The following is a 24,977-nucleotide window of genomic DNA, read 5'->3' as shown; positions in this document are numbered from 1 at the left end:
TAGACCATTTATAAATAATGCATCTGACACTTAACAGACACATATCATTGATTATGGACAAAATGGCTTATTTCAAAATGCCAAATAACATTCAGGGTCCAAATCCAAAATTTTGAACGAGGGGGCATAATCAAATGTCCCTTAACTTTTATGGGCGCATATCGTAATTGATTTTAAAAAAAAAAAAAATCAACTACAACTGTACAACAATGAATCACACCATTGAGATTATTATATGCCTTACTATTTTCAAGATTCCATGTATCCAAGTTTTATTAATCCAATACATCATAGATAATCTAGAACAAAACTTCTATACATTAAAATCATGACAAAAAGGGAGCATAAATACATATGCTTCTTTCAATGTGAAAGGCTACATGCCTACATCTTACAGAGTCCAGGATGTGTTAAACTTCTAGCCTATCTACATTCTTTTCACAGTGAAGTTGTTCCCTTTGAAGTAAAATTTAAAGCAGATCAGATAGAGTCCCATCCTGGGGCATAATCAAATGTCCCTTAACTTTTATGGGCGCATATTGTAATTGATTTAAAAAAAAAAAAAAAAAAAAAAAAATCAACAACAACTGTACAACAATGAATCACACCATTGAGATTATTATATGCCTTACTATTTTCAAGATTCCATGTATCCAAGTTTTATTAATCCAATACATCATAGATAATCTAGAACAAAACTTCTATACATTAAAATCATGACAAAAAGGGAGCATAAATACATATGCTTCTTTCAATGTGAAAGGCTATATGCCTACATCTTACAGAGTCCAGGATGTGTTAAACTTCTAGCCTATCTACATTCTTTTCACAGTGAAGTTGTTCCCTTTGAAGTAAAATTTAAAGCAGATCAGATAGAGTCCCATCCTCAGATATTCAGACTTGAGTCCTGCAAATTCAATGTAAGCCAGTCAGAAGCACTAATTATTGGGGAAAAAAACTGAAGAGTCTGCTCATTTAACTTCATTTGACATAGAAGAATCACCTTTGACTTAAAAACACTTCTTAGTTCTGTTCTGGCTGCGGTAGAAGGAATATGTTTATAATTTAAAGTATTATATTGGTTTTGCATTAATTAGTCCTGACTTCGTACACTTTTATGTGATTTATGCAAGGGCACTACTAAATTGCAACACTAGGTCGCAATCCAGGATCATCAGAGATGGACAGATTCTCAACTTCCTTTTCAGTGATCCCATCCAATGCATATATCTAACTGTGATGCACCCATTCCGCGAAGTTTCAAAGACTTCAGCAAGTCAAAAATTGTATGTTTTTCTTCCCTAGGAAAAAAAAAAAAAAAACTAGTATTTTATTAGGGCTGGTAGCGAAGCATGAAGTTCAGCCAAGCATTGAAAAATCCAATTTAACAGTTGATCTCTTGGTAGCTCTAAAAGTAGTTCTGCCTGCACAAAGGAAAAGATTTCAAAAAGAAACAGATTGTAAAACTAACTTGTCAAACCCAAAGAGCACTTCAGATGTAAAATTTTAGCATTAGTAGTGATGCATAGCAATACAGATGGACTCTGTCAACCTCATGCATGTCAAAACCAATACTAGCAAGGAGGATGGGATGAATAAGGAGCCTCATGTCACCAACACATTAGATGCAAGGAGGAAAGCTGGACAATAATTAATTATGGGATTGCAAATTTAACCATACAGCAAGATGATAACATCTGAATGCAAACCTTTTTTTTTTTTTAAAAAAAAAAAAAAAAAAATCTATTGCCGTTATACCAAAGAAGATCCTTCAAAATATAAAGTGATGGTTTCTTCATTTCTTTAGTGTCCAAAACAAAAGGATTAGTGACATTGGGAATTATCCTTGATTAGGGATTAACTGCATGGAAAAGGCAAGAGTATTAACGGTAAAAGTGTAAAACCACACATAACAAAGCCAAAAACCAAAAGAAGTAACATAAATTACCTTAATTAAGTCATCCTCTAGAACCAAAGAATTTCGGTGAACATCAGACACCATTGACTCTGTAATCAGCTTAAAAACCAGTTTAGTCATGTTTGTTTTCATACCGACCATCTTTCCTGAAGCATAGATTCTTTTTATCCCTAGATCTGCTGCCATCCTCCTCACATAAAGCTTCTTCAATAGAAGCTCCACGGAGTAAGGCTCTTTTCCATATTGGCGATGCAGATTTTCTGTAAATTGCATCAAACTCCAGATTTCATTCTCAGCAGCTTTCTCAGCTTCATTAATTATTTCCATAGGGTTCTCCAAATAATTTATGTACTCAGAAGGGAGATGAGGGTTTATATTTAGATCAACCTGGCATGAATAAATAGATACAAAAGGTATTAGAAACTAAAGCTTTAATATGCATCGATTCCCATTAGAGACTACTAGTAGGTTTGATTTTTCATGAATCCATAACAGAAATTGAGTTTATGATGAAACCTAAGTAGCTCTTCTTTCTTGTGGACAGTTAGGCTGTTTAAAATTAGAATATTTAGGCAGCCATTATTTCACTTAGGTGAATCAAAACCAACCAAAATGGATATCCTAAGAAAGAAGATATAATACAACACTGACTTCAGATGGCGCAACCCTACTGCTACATGTGCTTTTAATCGATCGTGAAGGATGAAGCTATTACTCTGTCATCTGCTGGGACTATGGTTTTAATGGCCTTCCTGTGTAATCATTTAATGTTGCAATAATAATTCTTACTTATTAATCATGGAGGATAAAGGGGAAACAAAATTCACTTTGTCTTGTAGAAAATTTCTTTTTCCAGAACAAGGCAATTTTAGAATGAAAATATGCTCTCTGAAAAACGGGAATAGGGCACAGTTTGAAGAATAGCAAGAGGTCATTGTGCAGGCTGTCACCCTCAGTGATCATCGATCCACTGAGGAGACTAAGGAATTATATAATTTCAATATATTTCCAATTAAACTCACCCCCAGGTGAGCTTGGACTCAACTTCTTTTAAACAGAAGACCAGTGTAAGAGTTCCAGGGAAAAGATATTTAAACAAAAGAAATACCAGTTATATTTCAGAACATCTTAAAAGTTATTGAACTTCATACTATCTGTGGCCATTAAACACAACTTCAAAATTTTCGGGGATGACCTGAAGACCCATTAAGATATGGTTTCATGTTTTAATCTAAATCAGAAACCAAAGTTCATTAGAATCGACTTCTAAAACCTTTGTTATTATGCTACAAAACAAAGTTTTATGAGTTAAGAAGATGGATTTGATTACCTGTACAGACTGGTAAGGAACTGAAATAACACGATGCTCTTCAACCTGGGAATCAATGGAAACAGTTTAAGTCCTATATTAGAGGCACAGCAAGTGAGCTGAGTGTACTAGATACTTAGAAAGCCCAGCCAACAAAAATAGTCATTCTATTCAGCATACATGTTCACATATATCCATGCACACACCCACACAAAATTATAAAACTAGCAGGCTTGTCTTGTCATTAATAAAGTTGAAAAGCATTGTGATATACCATCACTTAGACATTTAGATGTGCAAAGCATGGTGGAAATGGCAAAGCAACTAAAAGACACCAAAGTGGAAGCAAGAAGCTATTATTATTCACACAGCACATCAAACCAAATACTTCTTATAAAGTCAAAACATCTATGAGAGTGGAACATAAACTAGAGGTACCTTGGACAAGCTCTCAAAGAGCATCTCGAAGAAGAGATCAATGCCTACATTTCCAACATCACCTGTCTGTTGCTCGCCAAAGATGGTGCCAAAACCTCTAATACCCATGTCTCTCTCTGCAAGTTGAAAGCCTTGGCCAAGTTCACGGCATTCTTCTAGAGCAGCAAGCCTCTCCTAAAGCAAAGCACAAAATGAACCTTTAGGCAATTACAAGTCAGGCAACACTATAAACTAGGAGCTGGTTGATGCATCTAGAAGATGAAGACAATCATGAAAAAAGATTAAGAACAATCCACAAAGCTGGATTGTATAAGTACAGGTTCAGAACAAAAATCATACCAGTGCTTGATCAGTCAGAAGTGACTTATCTGGGTAAAATAAATGTGCATGAGCTTCCTTATCTGCCCGCCCTACTCTTCCACGCAACTATGGGGATTAAACAATTGACGACAGTATTAGCAGATATAAAAGATGATTAAAAAGAAGCAAGTCAGTATCTTCTCTAGTGAGTGCACACCATTGCAGAAATACATAAATGACAAATCAAGCAAGCACTAGAAGTCCTTTATACATTCAGACTTTATACATTTGATTAGTATCTTTGATTTCCTAATACACACACATACCCCTATTAATATTCATACATACATAGGTTCCTTTTTCAAAAAGAAAATACCAAGTTTTTTTTTTGGGTCTTGAAAACTATTATACCTGTCATACTTTTTCATATAGAATTTCAAGTTATTAAGCACATACTGAATTCTTCTTAAAAATTAAAAAATAAATAAACATACTGAATTAAGTCTCTAGGCTCATAGCCACACTGAACATTATATTGGTACTATGAGGAAAAATTCCCTAAAATTTTTCATTTAAGATTGAAAGGTTCTCACTTAAAATGTTCTGATATCAAGAAACATATACAATATTCAAGGAAAGCAGAAAGAACAGGACCTGATACAACTGTGCTATGCCAAATTGTTGAACCTCCTGAACTATGATGGTGTTTGCATTTTGAATGTCAAGCCCACTTTCCACAATATTTGTGCATATAAGAATTTTAATTTCACCTTGTGCAAATTTCTCCATGGTTTCCTCAAGCTGCTTTGAGTATTGCTGCAATAAGAGCACATGGCATGGTGCATGAACAACCAAAAAGGCAAAAACACTAGTTAGCCACACTAAACAGGTATGACATGATTAGCTGAAAACATATACAGAGCCATACATTATCCCCAAATGTATAAAGTTTCAATGCTGTATTCAAATTCCGGAGTTAGTGATGGTCAAAATTAATTATTTCTGAAGTTAGAAAGCCACAGGAGCAACTATGACAACTTTCTCAATAACAAACAAGATACACAATTATTGAATATTTGCCCGAGGATCTTTGGCAACAAGCACTATTTATGGACTTGTGCTGCAGCTTTCCACACACGATTCATAAGGCTGCTCGTCAAGTGTAAATAAAAAATAATATAAAGAACATTCTTGGGTAAGTTCCAAGATTGGTTGCAGCTATTGATGTGAAAAAATAAAAATGTTTGAAGGTGCATTCAGACATAAAAGTTATTAAACTTGCTTTCAGATTATTCATATCTGCCCATGGCAAGTTATTACAAAAGCAGCAAGCTTCGATCCTAGCAATGTCTACCCTTAAATATTAAACTTGAACACAACCTTTAAATGTGAAACATTATTTTCTAAATATTCCTGATGATTAAGGCATAGTTCAATTGTTTTTTATTCCATTATTCAATTGTTTCATATCCTACTAACTCACTTGAAATACAACATGTTATAAAAATGTAACTACCTTTCCATGTGCAATAGCTATTTCAACAGTTGGAAATGACTGTTCGAGAAATTCCATCACTTCTTCCAGTCCTGTTAGATTGTAATAGTCAGAAAACTTGTATATTGAGCTAAAGCATATAGCAAATGTAGAAGTATTGTTGGAGAAATAACTTTTTGACTTCATGTCTATGTATTCCATTGATTCCAAAGTTTGTTATTAAGTATAAAAATTTATATAAATTTATATAAAGAATTTTTCTCCTTTTGCTTGTGGCCTCTCTTTCTATAATTTAATAAATAAAACAAATGACTGTTAACACATGTATGGTAGAGTTCCCCACTGTATTGAATGGTCTACACAGACTGATATATGCATATGATTGATAATGGTAACAACATAACAATAATATACACATTCAACTGCCACTCTGCCAGGCACCCAGACGATAGAACAGAATAATTTTACAGCCCAGGAATTGATATGAAAAATAAACAAAGAAATGTCATAGTAAAAAAAGAATTTAGAAACAAAAAAAAAAAAAAAAAAAAAATCAGAACTGATTTGTCAGAAATCACCTTTGATACGAGGCAGAACATAAAAAACTTGGCCCCCGCGGTCCAGCTCATACTTGATGGCTGATATTACATTTTCCTTGCTATATGCTGAAAGGTGAGTTTTTATTGGTACTCTTTCTGGAGGTGGAGTTGAAATCAAACTGAAAAGGAGGAAACGAACTTACAACACTACCATTTAGAGAACCAGAAAGCTGTTATCCTTGACTATTAAAAAAATGTTTTTAGCAAGGTTATGTCCTAAGTCACAGCAAACAATCATATGAGTGTAATATCCACCTGAAACACATGTTGTACACCAAACATGCCCACATCATCATATACCATTCATTTCTTCATTTTCACATCAAATTTAACCCTTACATGTAGTAGAAAGTATGTAAATTCCTTCATAAAGTTTTCAAGAGACAATAAATTAATCTCATCACGGTTTTCTTAGAGAAACAACCCATCTTAACAAAGCTTAAATCCCAACTACCTCTAATAATGAAATTGTGAAAATATTACATATGTGAATAATTCAAAAAGGGTAAAAATGTCTATAAGATAAATTGTGATCTAAAATATCACCCTTATTTAGTGAATTTGCTGAATCTAATACCTCATTCTTGTATCAGTGCCCTTACTCATTGTCCAGTTGTACAAATAAATGATGAGATTCACATTGCATGAATGTTAATAAAATAAATGAGGGTTCTAGCAATCATAGAGAGAGAGAGAGAGAGAGAGATGCCATCCTACTACATCAGCTATCAACTGCCTTAACTTGCATCAAAACAAATAGAACTCTAACATCCGGATTAAATATCAGAAGAAGAACCACAGTGCAATCAAATATCTTATGATCTATATCTTCAGCAAGCTTGGTACCTTGCATCACGAAACCCAGTCAATGCTAAATAAAGGGTTCTTGGTATAGGCGTTGCTGAGAGGGTAAGAACATCAACTGAGGTTTTAAATGAAGCAATCTTCTCCTTCTGCTTGACACCAAACCTCTGTAAAGTAAATAAACATTGCAATTAATCAGGAGTGTAAATAAACATAGGTCAACAAGTAGAGGGTTTGTTATAAATTGAATTATTTGAAACTTGCAATGTTATTCCATTATTTCTTATATAGTGTAAAGGTAAAGGATTAACTGCAGGCTTCCTGTTACAAAAGTAGAGTTCCTTTTTGTGCAATTTTGTTCATCTTTCCTATAATTCCTTAAAATTTTAAAATTCAAACATGACTCTTGTCCTCTCTTTTTTTTTTTTTTTTTTTTTTCCTGTAGGCACGTCATGTGCACTGCCCATGTACTTTAGTTCCTCCTTTCCTTACAATAAAGTTAATTTTCATAAAAAGAAAGGGACAACTGCAAAAGAATTGAAAGAAGACCTGTTCCTCATCGACCACGAGAAGACCTAGATTATTATACATAACACGATTTCCAAGAAGCGAGTGAGTCCCAACAATAATGTCCAGTTGACCATCTTTAATCATGTGCAGGTGCTCCTCTTTCTCTGCTTTGGTCTGCATATTATCATAGTTCTGTTAAATCTCAAGCCTAAATGACAATGGCATATTATTCACGGAAAATTTTCCAAACTGTGCATTAGTCATGATTGCTTCACCTATAGAATAGACCAGGTAATGCAATTCAAGGGTGCAACTTCTTGTACATCGTCTATGCTACTATTTTAAGGCTTGAATATTACATAACAGTAATCAAAGAGTATAAAAACTGCTTAGTGTAAGAGACAAATTCCACCAACCTGAAACCTGCTCATGAGTCCAACCTTCATTTCAGGATACATAGAAAATCGCTCTGAAATAACCTCAAAATGTTGTTTGGCTAATACAATTGTAGGTGCTAGAACCATAGCTTGCTTCCCTGCTGAGACTACACAAAAGATGGCACGTAATGCAACTTCAGTTTTACCAAAGCCGACATCTCCACAAATTAATCGGTCCATCGGAGTTTCTCTCTCTGTCAAATCCTTCCCCACATCAATGAAAGCCTGTTATGAGGAAAATAATTTGAGAATGGAAGGAACAGAATCCATCCATTTTTGTAAATTTCAGAACTTTCTAATCTATTATTCTATCATGACACAAGAGGACTTCAGTTTTAATGTAAGCACCAAGACAGGAAAAAAAAAAAAAATTAATGATAACATAGTTCCAAATCAGCCAATCTCTGCAGTTTGCCATTAACTACAAGCCAGATGAAGATATATAGCAAAGAAAATTAACACTAATGATAGTAGTACTACCTGTTTTTGATCTGGTGTGGGTTCATAAGGAAATTGAGCTTCAAATTCAGCCATGGAAGGACTCGTTGGGTAGGGAGGCCTTCTTTGTTTTAGCCTATGTAGATACAGCTCCATCAAGTCAACAACCATTTTCTGAATCGCAACCTTTCCTTTAGTCTTTCGCCTCTCCCACACAGTCGTGTCATTCAATTTACTCAATGTCCGGGGCCTCTTTGTTTCATTCGGGCTAAAAATATAATGATATGGTGACACAACAAAAGCAAAAAAATATATAGAGATTGCCACAATATTGTCTAAACAATCATCAAAGTTCATAAATACTTCATTCATTGGGAAACTTTCCTAGCAGGCAATGACTCTAATTTCATGTTCAAACATACGATTAAACGTTCCACTGGTCTAGTAAGTAGATTCAACATAAACCACTCATTTTCTTTCTTTCACTCCTTTACAACTACTTGCATCCAAGTTCATTCTATACAACTGATAAAACAGTTTAGAAAGATACACAGAATCAATATATTATAGGATAAAACTAGGATACATGTCCCTCTAATTAAATTCAAACACATAACTGTATCAAATTTAATTCTCCTTGCAAAAGATGACACTGTTTGTATTGTGCTATATTGGTCAATGCAGACATATATTTGAATTTAATTGGTGAACCTAATGTGCTGCACCTAAAATGGATTTAAGGAAAACGTACAGATTATATCGATAGAGCAAACGAGAAGCCTGGGTGAGAGGAAGCTTAGCCATTCCATCTGCATATTCTATGAACACATACTCAACTGGGTTTGGAGAATCTTTAGGAACATCGAATTTAATACCCACAAATCTTCCAACACCCACTTTTTTATGCACAACATAGTCCCCAGAACGAAGACTATAAGGGTCCACTTTGTAACTGAACCCACCATTCTTTTTGGGCTGTCTATCTCCCTTGAGTTTTTGCAAGCCCCTCTGTTGCTGCTCCTTCACCAGCTGAATATACTTCTCGGCCTCCTTCGAGTCCATGACAGTTCTCGAAGCGTCTCGCTTGTTATAGTCACGGCGAATCCTCTCGTTTAGTAACGAAATGGGGTCTTGGTCGGGTTCGATTTTGTCTCTGGAGAGAGGGAGAGAGAAGTTATGGGTGTAGACAGCTTTGGTGAGTGAAAGTGAAAGTGAAAGTGAAAGTTTGGTTTTGAAGTGGCAAGGACACCTGAGACCCAATCGTGTCCATAGCTTTGGAGATGAGCTGAGTTTCTTCAAAACCAGAGGCCTGGAAATGTCGGGTACTGGGAGCAGAGAACAAGCCATTGAAGAAGAAGAGTGAGGTTAAATGGAGAATTTGGACATTGGAGAATTTGGATAAATCAGAGGTAGAGGTTTTGGAGGGGTTTTACTTTTCAATCAAGAAGTGGCATTTCAGTTATCTAATGTAAAAAAGTAGTAGAATTATCATTTATTATGTAACTTTGTTTATTGTTTTTGTATTTGGGGGGGCGGTGTGTGGTGGGTGGCATAAAGGTATCTAAGCATGTGATGTGGCTGTGTGTTGAAACATGAAAATGATAATAATACTGCTTGTGGGTTGTGAGCAAATTTTTCCTAGGTTGTAAACGTGCGGGTATTTCCTCAAAATAAAACATTTGATTTGAGAAATTGTATATATCTGTGTGTATTGGGCCTAAAACTAAAACCTGGTTTGGCTTAGTTTTCGTATTCATGGTCAGTTTGAGAATAGCTTATTTAGTTGAAATTGAAATTTTTTTTTTAAATATTATAGATAAAGGTAAAAATTAGCTGAAATAGTACCGTGACACTTATGAATAGTATCAAAAAGTGTAGTGGAACTTATGAATAGTAATAAAAATGAGCTAAATAATAAAATAAACTGAATTTATAATTTGTTCCCAATCGCAACCTCAAAGAACGAAATTAAAAAAATAAATAAAGAAAGAAAGAGTTTTGTTAAGCTGTGGTGGAATGGAATTTTTCAACCATTTCAATTGGAATGAAACAAAATCAATAACTTTGTTGCATTTTATGGACAACAAAAATTTATAATAATTTCCCAATAATCTTAAATTAGTTTTATCAACTTATACATAAGCTATTAGAAAATTCAAAAGTGTAAACTGTGGTGGGCTAAGCTCACGAGTGAGGTGATAGATTAATTTAAAAATATTATTTTTATTGAAATAAGAATGAGGTTGCCTCTCCAAGCTCTTACTCTGTTTATCTAATTTGTAGTTTTACGTTTATCCTTAAAAATTTTCATATATTAGTTGTAAAAATATATTGTCTTCCTCTTAATTGCTTAATATTCACCTACCATTTTTAAAGCTTTTCTTGATTATAAAATGGCAAGTGCTTAATTTAAATGTTTAAATTTATATGTTTAAACCAAAATGGGTTACCAAAAATTTGTAGCTCAAAACCTTAAAGTGTCAAGGACGGTCGTGGCTAGGGCTATCCACAGGAACCCATAACCGACCAACCCCGATGCAATCATCCAATCCATACGCAAAAACCGGCCAACCTAACATTGGTGATGGTCGGCGACGGGTCTTAGCCTCCAACAACTGAGACTGACGGGTCGATTGGCAGGTCTACTCTTCAAAATCAGATTCAAACCAATATGACCGGCCTATATATCGGAAACATGTCGATTTTTGCAGGTATGTGGAATTTCTGATAATTTATTGCTAGATATGTCGAGATCCAGCGAGATCTCAACAAATCCGACTAGATATCTTCAAGATCCAGCGAGTTCTTTTAGAAATCTCGCTAGATCCAACCATGTGTCAGCCAGATCTGGTAGATTTCGGCCATTCCAACATGTTTTGGCTATTTTCTTCTACCCCGAGTCCAACTGACCACCAACCAACACCAATTGATATTCGACTCGTTTGAACCGACTTATCTTATGGGTCGACGATGGGTTTAGATTTTGAAGACTCGAAGTGGTCGAGTCGGTTCTGTGTTGGGCACAAATCTTACTCGAATTGACCTGTGGATAGGCCTAGTCGTGGCTTAAAAATTTATCTCTAAAGGGTCATTTAGGTTCCAAACCTCTCATCTCACTTTGTAGTAAAAAATAATAATAAAATAAAATAAAAATCTTTAATTTATTTTTTTTCTTTTTAATTTGGCATGGTAAAATTACATTGGGCCTTGACCCGCACTCATCACGTGCATTCTCTTTGGCCCACTCCGCCCTTAGTTTTCTATGGGCATTTTTTTTTTTTGGTGTGTTTTTAAATAAGTCAATAGTTATAATGGATGAAGGAGTACTTAAAATTTGGACAATTTCAGTTAAAAATATCCAAATGTACTAATTGAGTTATAAAACTTTAGCTTTTCCCTACTAATTTAAGCACAAATAAAGATCATGTTACAAGAATAATAGGTGACTTACACTAGATGCCAAGCATGGATATAACCTTAATGTTGGCATTTGATATTTTTTTTTAAGGTACCAATTGCGAATTGGCATTTTGCATTACTCATTAACATTTTTTTTTTTTGGATGAGAAGATGTTTTACTCATTAACATGGAACACACAAATTTCAAGGATCTAATAGTTTTACAAATAAATAATTCCCAGACTAGCTTATAGAAATACATTTTGTTGTGAGAAAGAAGATGAAACAATAAGAAATCACTTGTTCATAGATGAGAGAGCTCAATAATAGAAACAAGTTTCTTGATCTAATATAGCCAAGTGATCAAACTTCTTGTTGTACGTGATCAAGTCACCCTTCTACATGCATGGCGCCCACAAAATCTGAAGAGCTATTGATAAAGCTGTGATCAGTATAATGCACTTGGACTGGAAAGAGGATATGCTTGCAGAGTTTGAACTTGAGCCCCTGGGACTAGGTCCACTAGGAGAACCTGAAACACAAGTATATTAATAGAGATTAGAAAAAAGTTTGCTCAAAATTTTGATGAAGTAATAGAAAACATAATGAGATGCATACTTGAAACTGAAAGGCAGGAGATGGGGTTGACATTTTGTCCACATCTTCCAGGTAACATCTGGGCCTGGTTCACATTGATACCAGCCTGCTCAGCTTTTCTGCTGCTCTTGATGCTTATCAAACTACACAAGCATTTTGGATTGGATTTGATCACAGATTTCAGAGGGTTACAACAACTGTCAGGTGGGTTTCGGGTTCCATTAAGGTAGTTTAGACAAGGAGTAAGCTGGTTTAGGCATGAAGTGTCTTGAGCCCGTCCATTTGGCGTCAAAATGGCCAAGGCTAGGAATGCAATCCCATAGTACAACCAAAGCAGCTTCATCTCCATGTTTGCTTCAATTTTTTATCAACTCCAGCACATATATATGTATGAGAGAGAGAGAGAGAGAGAGAGAGAGAGGTTTGAATATGATAGAAAGTTGGTGATCCAACTGGTTGCAGACTATTTGACTCTTATGATTCGGTGACTACTTTTTTAGGGACGTGGAGGCTGACATTTGATAGAGGCGGTGATAGTGGCTGTTGGATAGGTTAAGCTACTTTTCTAGACAAATTAATATACCTAGAAAAAAAGCTCATGTAAGGGGTGATTTGGTTGAGAGACAATACCATTTAGTTCTATCATTGCAAGACAAATAAGTGAAATTACTAAATCGAACGAGTTCTTGCCTCTTGGTTCTCACTTCTCACAACATGATTGAATCCTCTAGAATTATTAGGATAACCCTACCACAAAGTTTATAAAATCCCATCTATCCATTTTAAAAAGAGAAAATTAAAAGTTTCTGTGATCAATATTTAAAGAAATGACTACTATCACAATTTTATTATGATGTAAATTATTGGTAATGTGGCAAAAACAAATCCCTTAATTTCAAATGAACTGATAAATTTTTGGATAAAATACTATTTTGGTCTCTAAATTTTACTAAAAGTTTGTTTTTTGTCCCTAAACTTTAAAAAGTTCTTTTTTTATCTCTAAATTTTGTAAAGAGTTTTTGAATAGTATAAAGACAAAAATAAGGATAAAAAAGAATTTTTTAAATAGTTTAGAGATTAAAAACAAATTTTTTGTAAAGTTTAAGGACATAAATAAAACTCTTTCAATAGTTTTGGGACAAAATATGAATTTTTAAATAATTTAAGGGCAAAAAATGAACTTTTAAAAGTTTAAGAATGAAAAATAAACTTTTAGTAAAATTTAGGGATCTAAATATTATTTTACCCTAAATTTTTTAGAACTACATGGCGGATTACTTTGAAGACTCAATGGGAGTTTAATCCTCATTGCATACTTGGTCCTAGGCATGGTTTTGTTCCGTTAATGTCTGAAGTTTCAACTACACATTGTATTGAAACTAAAAATCTTTCTTCAACATATCGATGCAGTTGTTAGTACATACTAATTGATATGAGGCATGGTTTGCCAGTGAGTGACACCTAGTTCAAAGATGGCTTTTACAAATTTCAAGAGAGGTCTCACACCAAACCTTCCTGTTTTTGAAGGAATTATATCTATTCACAGATACATCATGCAAAATTGAAAGCCTAAAATAACTCATAAAGCTAAAACTCAATATATCTTTATATCAGCTATACAGATTGAAGAAGGTGCAGCAGAAGCAGGAAACGTTTGTATTGAAATACCAGCCACCTAAGATCCTATAACTTGCATTAAGCTTACATTCCTTCTCCCAAGATCAAGGCAATGGCCACCTCCCTATTCATCCATAGGAAACATAACCACCAGGATCATAAACGATTAAGTTTCTTCAAAGGACTAGACATAGTATATCATGCCAACTTCAATAAGACTAATGTGAGGAATGTTAAGCGCCACAGCAGGGCCCCTGCAATTCTTTCGAAGAAATGAATACCCAATATCAATCACAATCTTTTTTAAGTATGAGGAAGATCTCCTGGCCTTTACATATGAGTGCCCCAGTATATATGCAACCCCTGCTTCCTTTGCCTGAATCAAATCCATCAGCTCTTCCCGAACTGCAGGATCTATCCCAGGGCTTGGGGGTAAGTGAAACCTGACATGGCGCTTCCTGATTTGCGGGTTCTCATCATCATAAACCAATCGCAAACTCTGGAGGGTTGGAGACTTGCTGCTTTGGATAGAGATGCCCACATCAACATCCTCTTGCTCAGATACCATTAGGTTTGAGCTTGATTGCAAAGTTTTGGTGCTTATAACAGCCATCCGCCCGTCAAATGATGAACTCTCGGAGGCCGAGAACTGTGGTTCTACTGCTTCCCTATGGATGAACTCTGCAATGCTTTGTACAAGCTGGCTCTCAAAGTCTCCAATATCCCGATGTATGTCCTTATACCCATATCTCACTATGCACCTATACATACGATATGGTCTTGGGCAAACCCTGCCTATGAGGAAACGTTCATCTGGTGAGACATAAGGAACAGGAACTGATTTTACACAAACAAAAACTAATACGTTGTGAAATGCAGGGAGGTTTGTTACAAAGTGAGAAAATATTGCAGGGACTCCTGTTGCCAATTCAGAATATATGAGGCCTATCCCAGGCACACGGACAATACCAAGACTAGGGCCCAGGCCAAGTAACCATTTTAATGAAACTTTGTTGTGTAGATCAAAAGTGTACTTCTTGCGAGTACCATAGTGCCAGACATACATAACAATCGTAAAGACGAATGAAAGCACGAGGGGGACCCATCCTCCCTGAGGCACTTTCATTAAAGCTGCTGACAAGTATACACCCTCAATGAACCAGAAGAAAAAAAGGAATGCAGCAGCAAGAAAGACACTTTTCTGCCAAACGAATATTATGACAAGCGCCATGAGAAATGTTGTGACGAACATAACTGTCATGCAAGCAAGTCCTGGAAACCAAAAACCAAAAATGAATCAAAATCACATACAAGACAGTCATGGGGCTAATATAAAAACAGAGAAATCATCAAGGTATATATGCAGTAAACACACTTATTCGAGTCCCTTGAAATCTCAAATAAATCATCAAAACCTATGGCTTTGGTCTGGATCATTATCTGAGCTAGAGCTTGGCAGCAACAAAGAAATCTTCATGGTATATATGCATGCATATAATTACTTATTTATTTTCTTGTTTTGTATTTTTAATGAACATGCAATTGTATCATTTCTTCTGCTGTATATCTATTTGGTTATATGTATACTATTATTATATTAAGCCAACCTTCTCTGTGAAAAATACATGGGCACATACATCCACAAACAATTCAACAGCAACATCTATTGAATGAAAATTAGTCATACATACAAATCACAAATCTAAAGCCACATCCAATGAAGTCCCATCCTAATGGCTGAGGTAACTGACCAATTGACCACACACTGGTACCAAGAATGTATTTCACCAATAAACACATTTCGATGGTGCCTTTAGAGAAGAGAGAGGGATGGCAGTTGACAAGAGGACTTAATCAACACTAAGTTTATTAAAATTCTTTGTTATGACTAAAAAACAAAGTTATGAAGCATATTATATTAGGACATTACAACTAAAATAAAGAGCACAATGCACTCTAGCTCAAATAGCACCTACTCCCCCATAAGAACAAGGTCGTGGGTTCAAGACTAATTAAATTTATATTTAACTTGCCAATCCAGAGAGAGTGAGAGCTCTTTCAAATAATGACTTACCATAAGCATTTCCAATCATGGTTGTGTCCTGAAATCCAATAGTTATGGCAAGAGTAAGGATCATGAGTATCCAGTTTATTTCTGGGATGTAGATCTGCCCATATATATGTTTTGAGGTGTGCACAACTTTGACTCGGGGAAAGCAACCAAGGGCATGGCATTGTTTGATGATGGAGAAAGTAGCAGAAATAACAGCCTGACTACCAACAATTGCTGCAAGGGTGGCAATAACAAAGACAGGCCAGTATACAGATTCTGCAAGATAAGAAAGGATAGAAAACAAAATAAGACCAACTCGAGTTTAAAAACAGAATTCTGGTATTAGCATCACTTGATGTCAGAATGGACTAACCAGGTATTGACTCAAAAAAGCTTCTAGGAGTTTGGTCCAGATGTTGAGATAAGAAAGCAGCTTGACCCATGTATTGCACTACCAAACAGGGGTAAATAACAAATGCAAATGCAACCTGCACAGGCAAATACAAAATTCAAATGGCTCAACTATACAAATCTGCATGAAGAAGAGGCCTACATACTAAAATGAGTCGTGGTTATGTAGTCATATTCCTAGACTGAGTGCATCATTTTTCCAACCATCCTACAGAATGCTATAACAGTTGAACGTGAAAGTTATTCGAGTTTCAATAATTCGAGTTTCAATAAAGAGATCTGGCAAGTTGGAAAAGATCAAGTGAGCCCCTCACTCATGCAAGCAAATTGTAAAACCCATTTTTACAGCTTCCCATTCATGCCAATTTGTATCTTCTGTGCATAAAATACAGATCGAATCATAAACTAACCCTTATTGAGAAGGCAGTGAAATGACCAAGATCTGCAAACATAGCTTCAGTACCTGGTGAGACCCAGAAAAGCTAAGTCGTTAGTAGTGCATTAAATTTAGAGACATCCGACAATTAAAATGGCATTTTGAGGTAGCAAGAACTACTTGTATCTAATAAACAAAAAATACAACTTCAACTCAACCAGATTCACAAAGATGAGTTGCACCATTTGCTGCAAAAACCCAGTGAATATATCGTGCATGCCTTATAATATTCTAACAAATACCAGAACCAACATACCAGTTATAGATAGAAGAATCCCTCCCAGAGAAATCCAACCATCTTTGCCAGTCTCCCTAAAGAACTTGATAATATAATACGGGGATAATGCACGTACAACCTTTGGGTTCCAAGATATTGTGTTGTACAACCCAATGGAAAAAATCGATACCAACCAGATGATCACAACTGGTGCAAACATAAATGCTACCCTGTGGGTGCCAAAATGCTGCAGAGCAAACAGGCCCACCAATATTACACAGGCAATCAAGAGGAGTTCACCTACAAACAATAAGTAGCATAGCATGTCACAAACAAAAACTGTACATGAAGCCATAAGCGGCATTGATCAATAGGCATCATGAATTCTATAGTCGCAATATGTCAAGACAACTACTTACCATTATTTAATTTTGATTCTGCAACTTTTAGTCCCGATACTGCTGATAGAACTGCAAAACATGTGCAACACTCCTTAATTTCACAGGAAAAAAAAAATCATGAGTGGGTTTAAAATATAGTTTTATTAATCCCAGACAAGAAGTTTTCATAAGATATAGCAACAAACCAGTGGAAGATCCTATCAAATACTTATTTATCAGTATTAAAGCACAAGTACACCACTTTCCACACTGAGAAACAATGGAAAAGGCAATTAGCAATGAAATACAACCTGAACTCTAGATCTGATCATTTTTCTAGGAATCAGAGGAATGAATAAATCAGAAAGTCAATGATGCCCACAACCATCAATTATAGCTGTTTAAGCATTTACTAATCCCCATAATGAGATTACACCTAATATGAAAGAATTGGACATTTATAACCAGTATTCACCTGAGTTAGAATCAGCTCAGTGCTAGCCATGGTCCAAGTCATCTATATCCTTATGATAAATTCGATAACTAAGTCCATAATATGGGGGAGTTTTCCAGGGGAACATCTTTCCCTTGTCAATAGCTCAATGTAAATGACTTCGTGAAAGGTTGCAACATAAACTACATCTATTGTCTCTCTTATGCCTAGAAAAGGCATTTATGGAACCAAAAATATATAGATTCACATTCAACATCCAGAATGACACTGGACATGAAATGACATGTGGGGACCACTTCTGTAACTTACCTGAAATTGCAGGAGTCAGCACTCCATCACCTATGACCATGCAAGCACCAAATAATACCACGATTAATAGGGCTGTTCGTAGCCTTTTATACTTCTCCAAAAATCTCTTTAGTGGGGAAGATGCTATAGTATGTGATGATGGGCCATATTTATAGGCTGTGAGCTCCTCATCGGCTGCTTGTTGATTGGGAAGTAAGCTCAACTTTGCATGCCTGCAAAGCAGTGAGTAAAGAGCAAATGTCCCACCTGAAATCAGTTATAATATAATTAGAAGTGGTAGAGGCTTGATTCGTAGGTATTCAAATTAGATGTAATGAAAGGATTATATCCAGTTAAAAGTTTAATAATCACCACACCTTCACCATTATCATCTGCACTCAGTACGATAAAAACGTACTTGAGCAATGGTATCAATGTCAGCGCCCAGAATATTAAGGAAAATGCACCAAATATGGCATCCTCATTTAGATGTGTCTGCAACTTCCCTTTGAATATGCTTGTATAAACATACAGAGGTGAAGTGCTCAGGTCTCCATATACTACACCAAAGCTTTGATAAGCTAATATTAGATTCCTGGAGAAATTCACCCACGAAAGCTGCAAGGGCACAAAACTTTTATAAAGTTGAGTGAATTGCAGTTATAGAAAAAGAATCTGGTCATGATACAAGTGATGCCATATACAGTGGTATTTGAAAGCTAAAACTAATAATTTGGGAATCCAGTCATAAAACTTGTGGTGAATGTTAACTCTACATTGACAACGGCAATGCTAAAAAAACTAGAGTTGGGTTTAGGCTGTATGATAGAGACGTCAGAGCCAAGGTAGTACTTTACTATACAATACAGAGCAAATAATTAGTCAAACGATCACTGAAACAAATCAATAAGAAGATAGTTAAGTCTTTAGAAACACACCCCAAATACCACCTTAACGCATATAGCATTTAAGAAATATTTATAATAGGTCATTATGCATCAATAATTGTACCAAATGCAATACATGAATTCAGCAATCCACCTAGAAAATGTAAAAAATAAGAGGATAATTAAAGTCAAACTAATTATAATCATATATTATGCTTGAAAGCTAACATCAGGGCAAAATATAATACTATAAAACTAACATCACCCAATATGATAATTATAAAATTTATAACAACAGAAGATGAAGAAACTGAGTTGAAATATACATTAAAAAAAAAAAAAAAGGTTTATACCTTATCAGAAAAATCATCATTATCTCAAAAAATTTCGATCAAATACAAAACACACACACACACAATCAATCAATTCAACAAAACTTAACTCTGTATCCATTTAATTTAGCCATACAACAACGGAAAAAAAAAATGACCATGAAAAGATTTAACGAAAGAAAGCACGTAACAAACATTTTGGTCTGTGAGGTGTTTGTATTTATCCCAAGCTCAGAAATTTACAACAAGAATCCCAGATTTCAAGACCAAAAAACAAAAACACAAGTAAACTAGGAATTGGGATTTCAGAGAAAAAAAAATACTAACCGAGTATGGATTCCGAGGAATCGGAATTCCAGCTTCTGGCTCCATGGAGAAGAGGACAGCCAAACCTCGCTTTCGCTCTCTGTGTGTGTGTGTGTATATATGTGGGAGGAGAGAATCTCTATTCAGTTTGCTATGTGTTTGAATTTATGTCAAGCTGAGAAAGCAGTTTGAAGTTTCCGAAATCCTCTCTCTCATCAAATCTAATCCTTTCAATTAACTTTTAGCATATCCCGCTCTCTCTGTTTCTCTCTCTGTGTGTGTTGAGAGTCTCAACTTAGTACTACCAAAAAAAACTAGTTAAAACAAGTTAACAACAGCATGTCTAAACCTTATTGTATAAATAAATAATAATAAAAAGTCTAACAATCTTATCCATGTCACGCGTACGAGACGCGAGAGGCGCGTGTTCGTATCATTTTTCTCACGTGCTTCTCGTCTTTCTTTTTACTTTATATGACGTAACTACTTTTTTGACCGTTCTATTTTACCCCCAATATTTCTAAAGACCCTGTTGACTCAGTGATAATGAATTCGAATGTGGATGTGGTGATTTTTTTTTTTTTTTTTTTTTTAAAACGGAGTTGTGATTAAAAATTGTGACTTTCAAATCATTTAAATCCATTAAAAGAATGTTTTATAGTATTTGCATTGTTATGCAAAAATTTGTGTCTATTTTAGAATAAGAATTTATTTTTTATATTTTACATATTCACTTTTCAAAACACCTTTTATATTTATAAAAATAAAATAAAAAACACCTCTTATCCAATTATTTATTTTACACAACATTTCATTAATTTTTTTTAAATTATTTCTCTTTCTTCACACATAACAACATTATTCACTCTCTTTCTTCATCGTCAAAATACGTAAATAAAGAAATAAAAAACTAAATGCAAAATAAATAATATCGTGTAAATTTATATGATTATTGTAGTAACTATGTATTTTTACATAATTTTGCATGGCATGATGTGAGTGAATTTTAGGTTTGGTTGGTTACAATGTGGTGTTTTTTTTTTATTATACAAGCACTGATGGGAGTTCTCTTAGAGTTGTAAATAAGCCTAGCCTAATCAAATATTAAAAGTTCAGTCTTGTTCTTTTAATTTTATTATGAACATAAATTGAGCTTGAGTTAATCACTATACAAGATTACATGTTAACTTGATTCATTTTGTTATAAAAAAAACTCAAGTTTGTTCATAAATTACTTGCGCTCCATTTGTTTTGAAGTAAAATATTTTTCCGTAAAGTGTTTTTTCATTTTCAAATGTTTGTTTGCATGTAAATGTGATCAAACTTGTAAAATTTTTTTTGTTGACAATAAAATCCTTTGTAAAAAGTTGTAAATGTTTTACCTTTAAAAACTTAGTAAAACATTTTACAAAAACACACGGTAGTCCTCCCCCCATCTAATGGCTAGGTGGTGCCAGAGGTCTAGCAGTCAGAACAGCAGTCTGATTATCGAACTTTTGGCATTAACAACTTTGATGGTTGAGGGCCCGTTTAGTTGGAGATTTTTAGTATCATTATTTACCATGTTTCAAATAACATGTTTTATATGTGAAAAAACATAATTATGTATTTGGTATGTGTGTGTGTGTTTTTTTTTTTTTTTTAAAGCTAACAAACACAATACAATTTAATATTTTTTTGAAAAGAGAGAAGTCATGATGATGCCGTAAACTTTACCAGTGAGTTGCACGACGCTTGCACGCTCAAAACAACACCTGCACAACAAAAAGGAAAGGGCCTCACAGAGAGCACCGGTGTGGTGCCGGCCAAATACCCTCCGAAGGTCAAGTTAGAACTTCTTTTCAACTCTAGAGTGCTAGAGAGGGGTTAATTATGCGTACCTCGGCTTATGAGGGTATTGGGGCTTTTATAGTAGTAGAGGGTGGACCTTTCTTCCTTGGAGTAGAAGTCTTTTCCTTATAGGAATCCTTATGCGTAGATTGCGGAATCCTTTCCTTATAGGACTCTGATACTGGGCGTGGAATACAAGTTCACAACAAAAAGGAAAGGGCCTCACAGAGAGCACCGGTGTGGTGCCGGCCAAATACCCTCCGAAGGTCAAGTTAGAACTTCTTTTCAACTCTAGAGTGCTAGAGAGGGGTTAATTATGCGTACCTCGGCTTATGAGGGTATTGGGGCTTTTATAGTAGTAGAGGGTGGACCTTTCTTCCTTGGAGTAGAAGTCTTTTCCTTATAGGAATCCTTATGCGTAGATTGCGGAATCCTTTCCTTATAGGACTCTGATACTGGGCGTGGAATACAAGTAATTTCCCTAAGACCCATGCGTGACTACCAAGTTATGTTCTTTATGGAACCGTCAGCCTTTCAGCCGTCAGCCTGTACTTCCCTTCAGCTAAGTTACCGTCAGCCTTTATGCTTTGTTCAGCAGCCTAGGGGACTTCAGCCCGTCGGTTTTGTTTTAACCTAGTTAGCATGCATTCCTTCGCGCCTAGCATGTCATAGAGGACCCGTCAGCCAGAGCAAAAGCTGACAGGTTGGGCTCATGGTACCTGCGTGTAATTCTTCCATATCAAGTCAGTTCATGTGTTGTCTAATGAAGTAGGCCTCTTGGTTTTCAACATATTTATAAAAGTGTCATTAAGTAACATTATTTGAAAACTGAAAACTTGTAAGAAGAGTTTTTTAAATTCAGTGTTTAAACACCTTAAACTGGGCAACGTAACTCAAACACTTCAGTAAAAAACATCTTTACCAAACACGTTGTTTTTTTGGCCTACAGTTTTCAATATTTAAACACTGAAAACTATTGTTAAAATAACCTAACCAAACAAGCTTGAGCCGCTAGTTTTGGTGATTTGTGCTTGAAAAATTTTACACTTCACACCAAACACATTAAAATATTTTACTTAAAAACAAAAGCGGACTTAACTTCTTTTTTTTCATATATATAGAAAAATTAACAATGACAAAAATATTTTGAGTTCTTTTCAGCTTATTCATTTACAACCCTACATGTTCTCAAAACTCAAAAGGACAAAGCGGAGTCGTCTTGGTGTACGATGCAATCACAACCTTTGCGATTTGGCTATTGCTACCAAGCTCCACCAGACAATGGAAAATAAATTTGGCATCAACCTGACCTCCCATTGGGCATTTGTGAACTATTTTTTCTTCAAGCCCTATCATAATAACCCATAAAAATATATTAAAACTACATTATCAATAACGCACAATACACAGTAGCCCGCCATGACCACTGATGCTTTTGGTTTCAATGCACCTCCTTTCCAACATTCAATTATTTCACCATTGACTGACAATACAGACACATAGTTCTTTGACATTACACATAACTTCCACTTTCACTTCCTTTCAATCTATCTCTTTTCCAATTACAAATTCAATCAATTTCTTTTAGGACCATACTTGAATCAATACACATCACTTTCTTTTAGCTTTTAGGACCAATTACAAATTCAATCAATTTCTTTTAGGACCATACTTGAATCAGTACACATCACTTGTTAGGTATCAAATCCAAGTAGGAAAGTGTCGTATCATAAGCGTGTATTGGATTGGACATATTAAAAAATCGTACGATACAGACATTTGTATCATACAAATACAAAAAGGGTATTTAAATGTAAGGACGTAATGCTCAAAAAATTATTATCAAACAGGTTATAAATAGAGACTAGCTACTGGATAATTATTAAGACCAACAAAAAGCGGTATTCCTCTGTACATGTTTTTTTTTTTCTTTCTTTGATGCTTGTTCCGCGTCTCCATCTAATTATATGTTCTTATCTTCATGATGTGGAATTCAAGCATCAAATACGATATAAGGTTCAATAATTGCGGATCCTTAGAGAAAATCATGTTTACTTCAATTTCAATATATTATCCTGTCTCTATCTTTTCTCCCAAATATATATATATATATATATGAGAAATGATATGTTTACAACATTTTTACAACAAATCCTAAGTGACAGGTTGTTACTGGTTGTTATTATTGGAGCAAAAAAGTAATCTTAGTGTTTGGTTCAAATTTGAACTAATAACAACTAACCACTTGTGATTTATTGTGAAAATATTGTAAAAATATTGTGGACATAGCATCTCTCTCTCTCTCTCTCTCTCTCTCTCTATAGACACACAGTAGCCTCATCACATACATTTAGCGTGCGCCATGAGGCTTTTTTTTTTTTTTTTTTTTTTTTTTTTTTGTTTTTTTTTTTGGAAACCAAACTCAAATTCATTCATCCATGAATAGAAAGAGAATCCAAATACATGCCTCCAATGCTGGAGGAGGTGACTCTTCCAACCATACAGTATCCTCATCTACCTGCCTAACATAATGGGCTAAAGAGTATGCAACTGAATTCGCATTCAGCGAACACAGCGGTTAAGCTTGATTGTTGAAACTTGAATATTTGTGACAATATTCGTATAGGTTTAAATAAAATAAGTGTTTTAAGCCCCAAAAAAAAGTTTCTTTATTGTTATTATTATCATTACTAAATACCATTGAAATTAACTTGAACTCTGGCCTTTACTCCCCTTCCCCCCCTACAATAATTTATATTTTTAGAATGACCATCACATTAAGGGTCCGTTTGGATAGCACTTATTGTTGCTGAAAGTTGATAAAAACTGATTGTTGCTGAAAACACTGTAGCAAAATAATTTTTAAATGTGTGAATAGTATTGTGGGATCCACTTTTAATATTAAATATTGCGTGAACAGTGTGTAACAGTGCACGCACAGTGAATTTTGTCCCCAAAGTCAACAAGTGCGAAAAAAAAAAAAAAAAAAAAAAAAAAAAAGAGAGAAAACGCATAGAAGGAAAACGCGCTGCAACTAAACCTTCTATCCAAACCCATACTAAGAGTACGCAATGGTAATATTTGAGTAATTAACTTCCTAAACTTTATGTTAATGACAAATCTACAAATCAAATCTTCCGTTAATATTTTTTGTTAAAAATTAATAGATTTCATTACGTGATTTGCACATAGTTCTATTTGTCATTAATAATTTTGAAATGTCATTATTACTATCATACTATGTGTACATCATTCAAATGTTAGAGTGGGTTTCAGTTAGCTCAACTGATAAAGTCTCTGATAGTTGAATAAGAAATTTGGGGTTCAATCCCCGCTACACCAAAAACCGATTGGTATCTTGGTCTGATGTTAAAAAGCTATCATCAGGAACAAATGTCATAGGTTGAAACTGTCTCCAAAAAAAAAAATTAGGCTTTAAAATAAAATATTAACATAATGTTTAATTTATTATAGACCTAAAGATAAGGATTAATTGTTCCTATCGAAAATCCAAATACTAAA

The 24,977-nt window shown here is 34.8% G+C and overlaps 3 protein-coding genes across 4 annotated transcripts; all 3 read right to left on the bottom strand.

The window, feature by feature from the left end:
* Nucleotides 1-596: 596 nt before the first annotated feature.
* On the bottom strand, nt 597-9,838 carry LOC112008418 (ATP-dependent DNA helicase At3g02060, chloroplastic). 2 transcript variants are annotated; one of them, XM_065781684.1, is made up of 14 exons: nt 9,000-9,838; nt 8,291-8,516; nt 7,790-8,014; nt 7,413-7,547; nt 6,906-7,030; nt 6,039-6,178; nt 5,482-5,552; nt 4,620-4,781; nt 4,005-4,091; nt 3,666-3,839; nt 3,249-3,293; nt 1,949-2,305; nt 1,004-1,424; nt 597-907 (listed from the first exon to the last, which is right to left on the bottom strand). In XM_065781684.1, exons 1-13 carry the CDS (start codon nt 9,593-9,595, stop codon nt 1,323-1,325), a joined length of 2,445 nt encoding a protein of 814 aa, XP_065637756.1. In that variant the 5' UTR covers nt 9,596-9,838; the 3' UTR covers nt 597-907; nt 1,004-1,322. The 2 variants fall into 2 exon arrangements, with proteins under 2 accessions (XP_065637756.1, XP_065637755.1); XM_065781683.1 differs by having other exon boundaries at nt 7,790-8,035; nt 9,000-9,834.
* A 1,814-nt stretch (nt 9,839-11,652) lies between these two features.
* On the bottom strand, nt 11,653-13,029 carry LOC112008421 (non-specific lipid transfer protein GPI-anchored 30). The gene is made up of 2 exons (XM_024040753.2): nt 12,266-13,029; nt 11,653-12,179 (listed from the first exon to the last, which is right to left on the bottom strand). Exons 1-2 carry the CDS (start codon nt 12,591-12,593, stop codon nt 12,046-12,048), a joined length of 462 nt encoding a protein of 153 aa, XP_023896521.1. The 5' UTR covers nt 12,594-13,029; the 3' UTR covers nt 11,653-12,045.
* A 677-nt stretch (nt 13,030-13,706) lies between these two features.
* On the bottom strand, nt 13,707-19,959 carry LOC112008422 (potassium transporter 4). The gene is made up of 9 exons (XM_024040754.2): nt 19,647-19,959; nt 18,478-18,718; nt 18,122-18,367; nt 17,398-17,448; nt 17,018-17,278; nt 16,736-16,788; nt 16,288-16,402; nt 15,936-16,190; nt 13,707-15,133 (listed from the first exon to the last, which is right to left on the bottom strand). The coding sequence occupies exons 1-9, from the start codon at nt 19,689-19,691 to the stop codon at nt 14,046-14,048; spliced, it is 2,355 nt and encodes a 784-aa protein (XP_023896522.1). The 5' UTR covers nt 19,692-19,959; the 3' UTR covers nt 13,707-14,045.
* Between the last annotated feature and the right edge of the window lie 5,018 nt (nt 19,960-24,977).

This window comes from Quercus suber, unplaced genomic scaffold (assembly GCF_002906115.3).
Source record: "Quercus suber isolate HL8 unplaced genomic scaffold, Cork oak 2.0 scaffold_275, whole genome shotgun sequence".
Classification (NCBI taxonomy): Eukaryota; Viridiplantae; Streptophyta; class Magnoliopsida; order Fagales; family Fagaceae; genus Quercus; species Quercus suber.
Note: the sequence above shows the minus strand (reverse complement) of the source record. Positions and strands in the feature narration are given on the sequence as shown.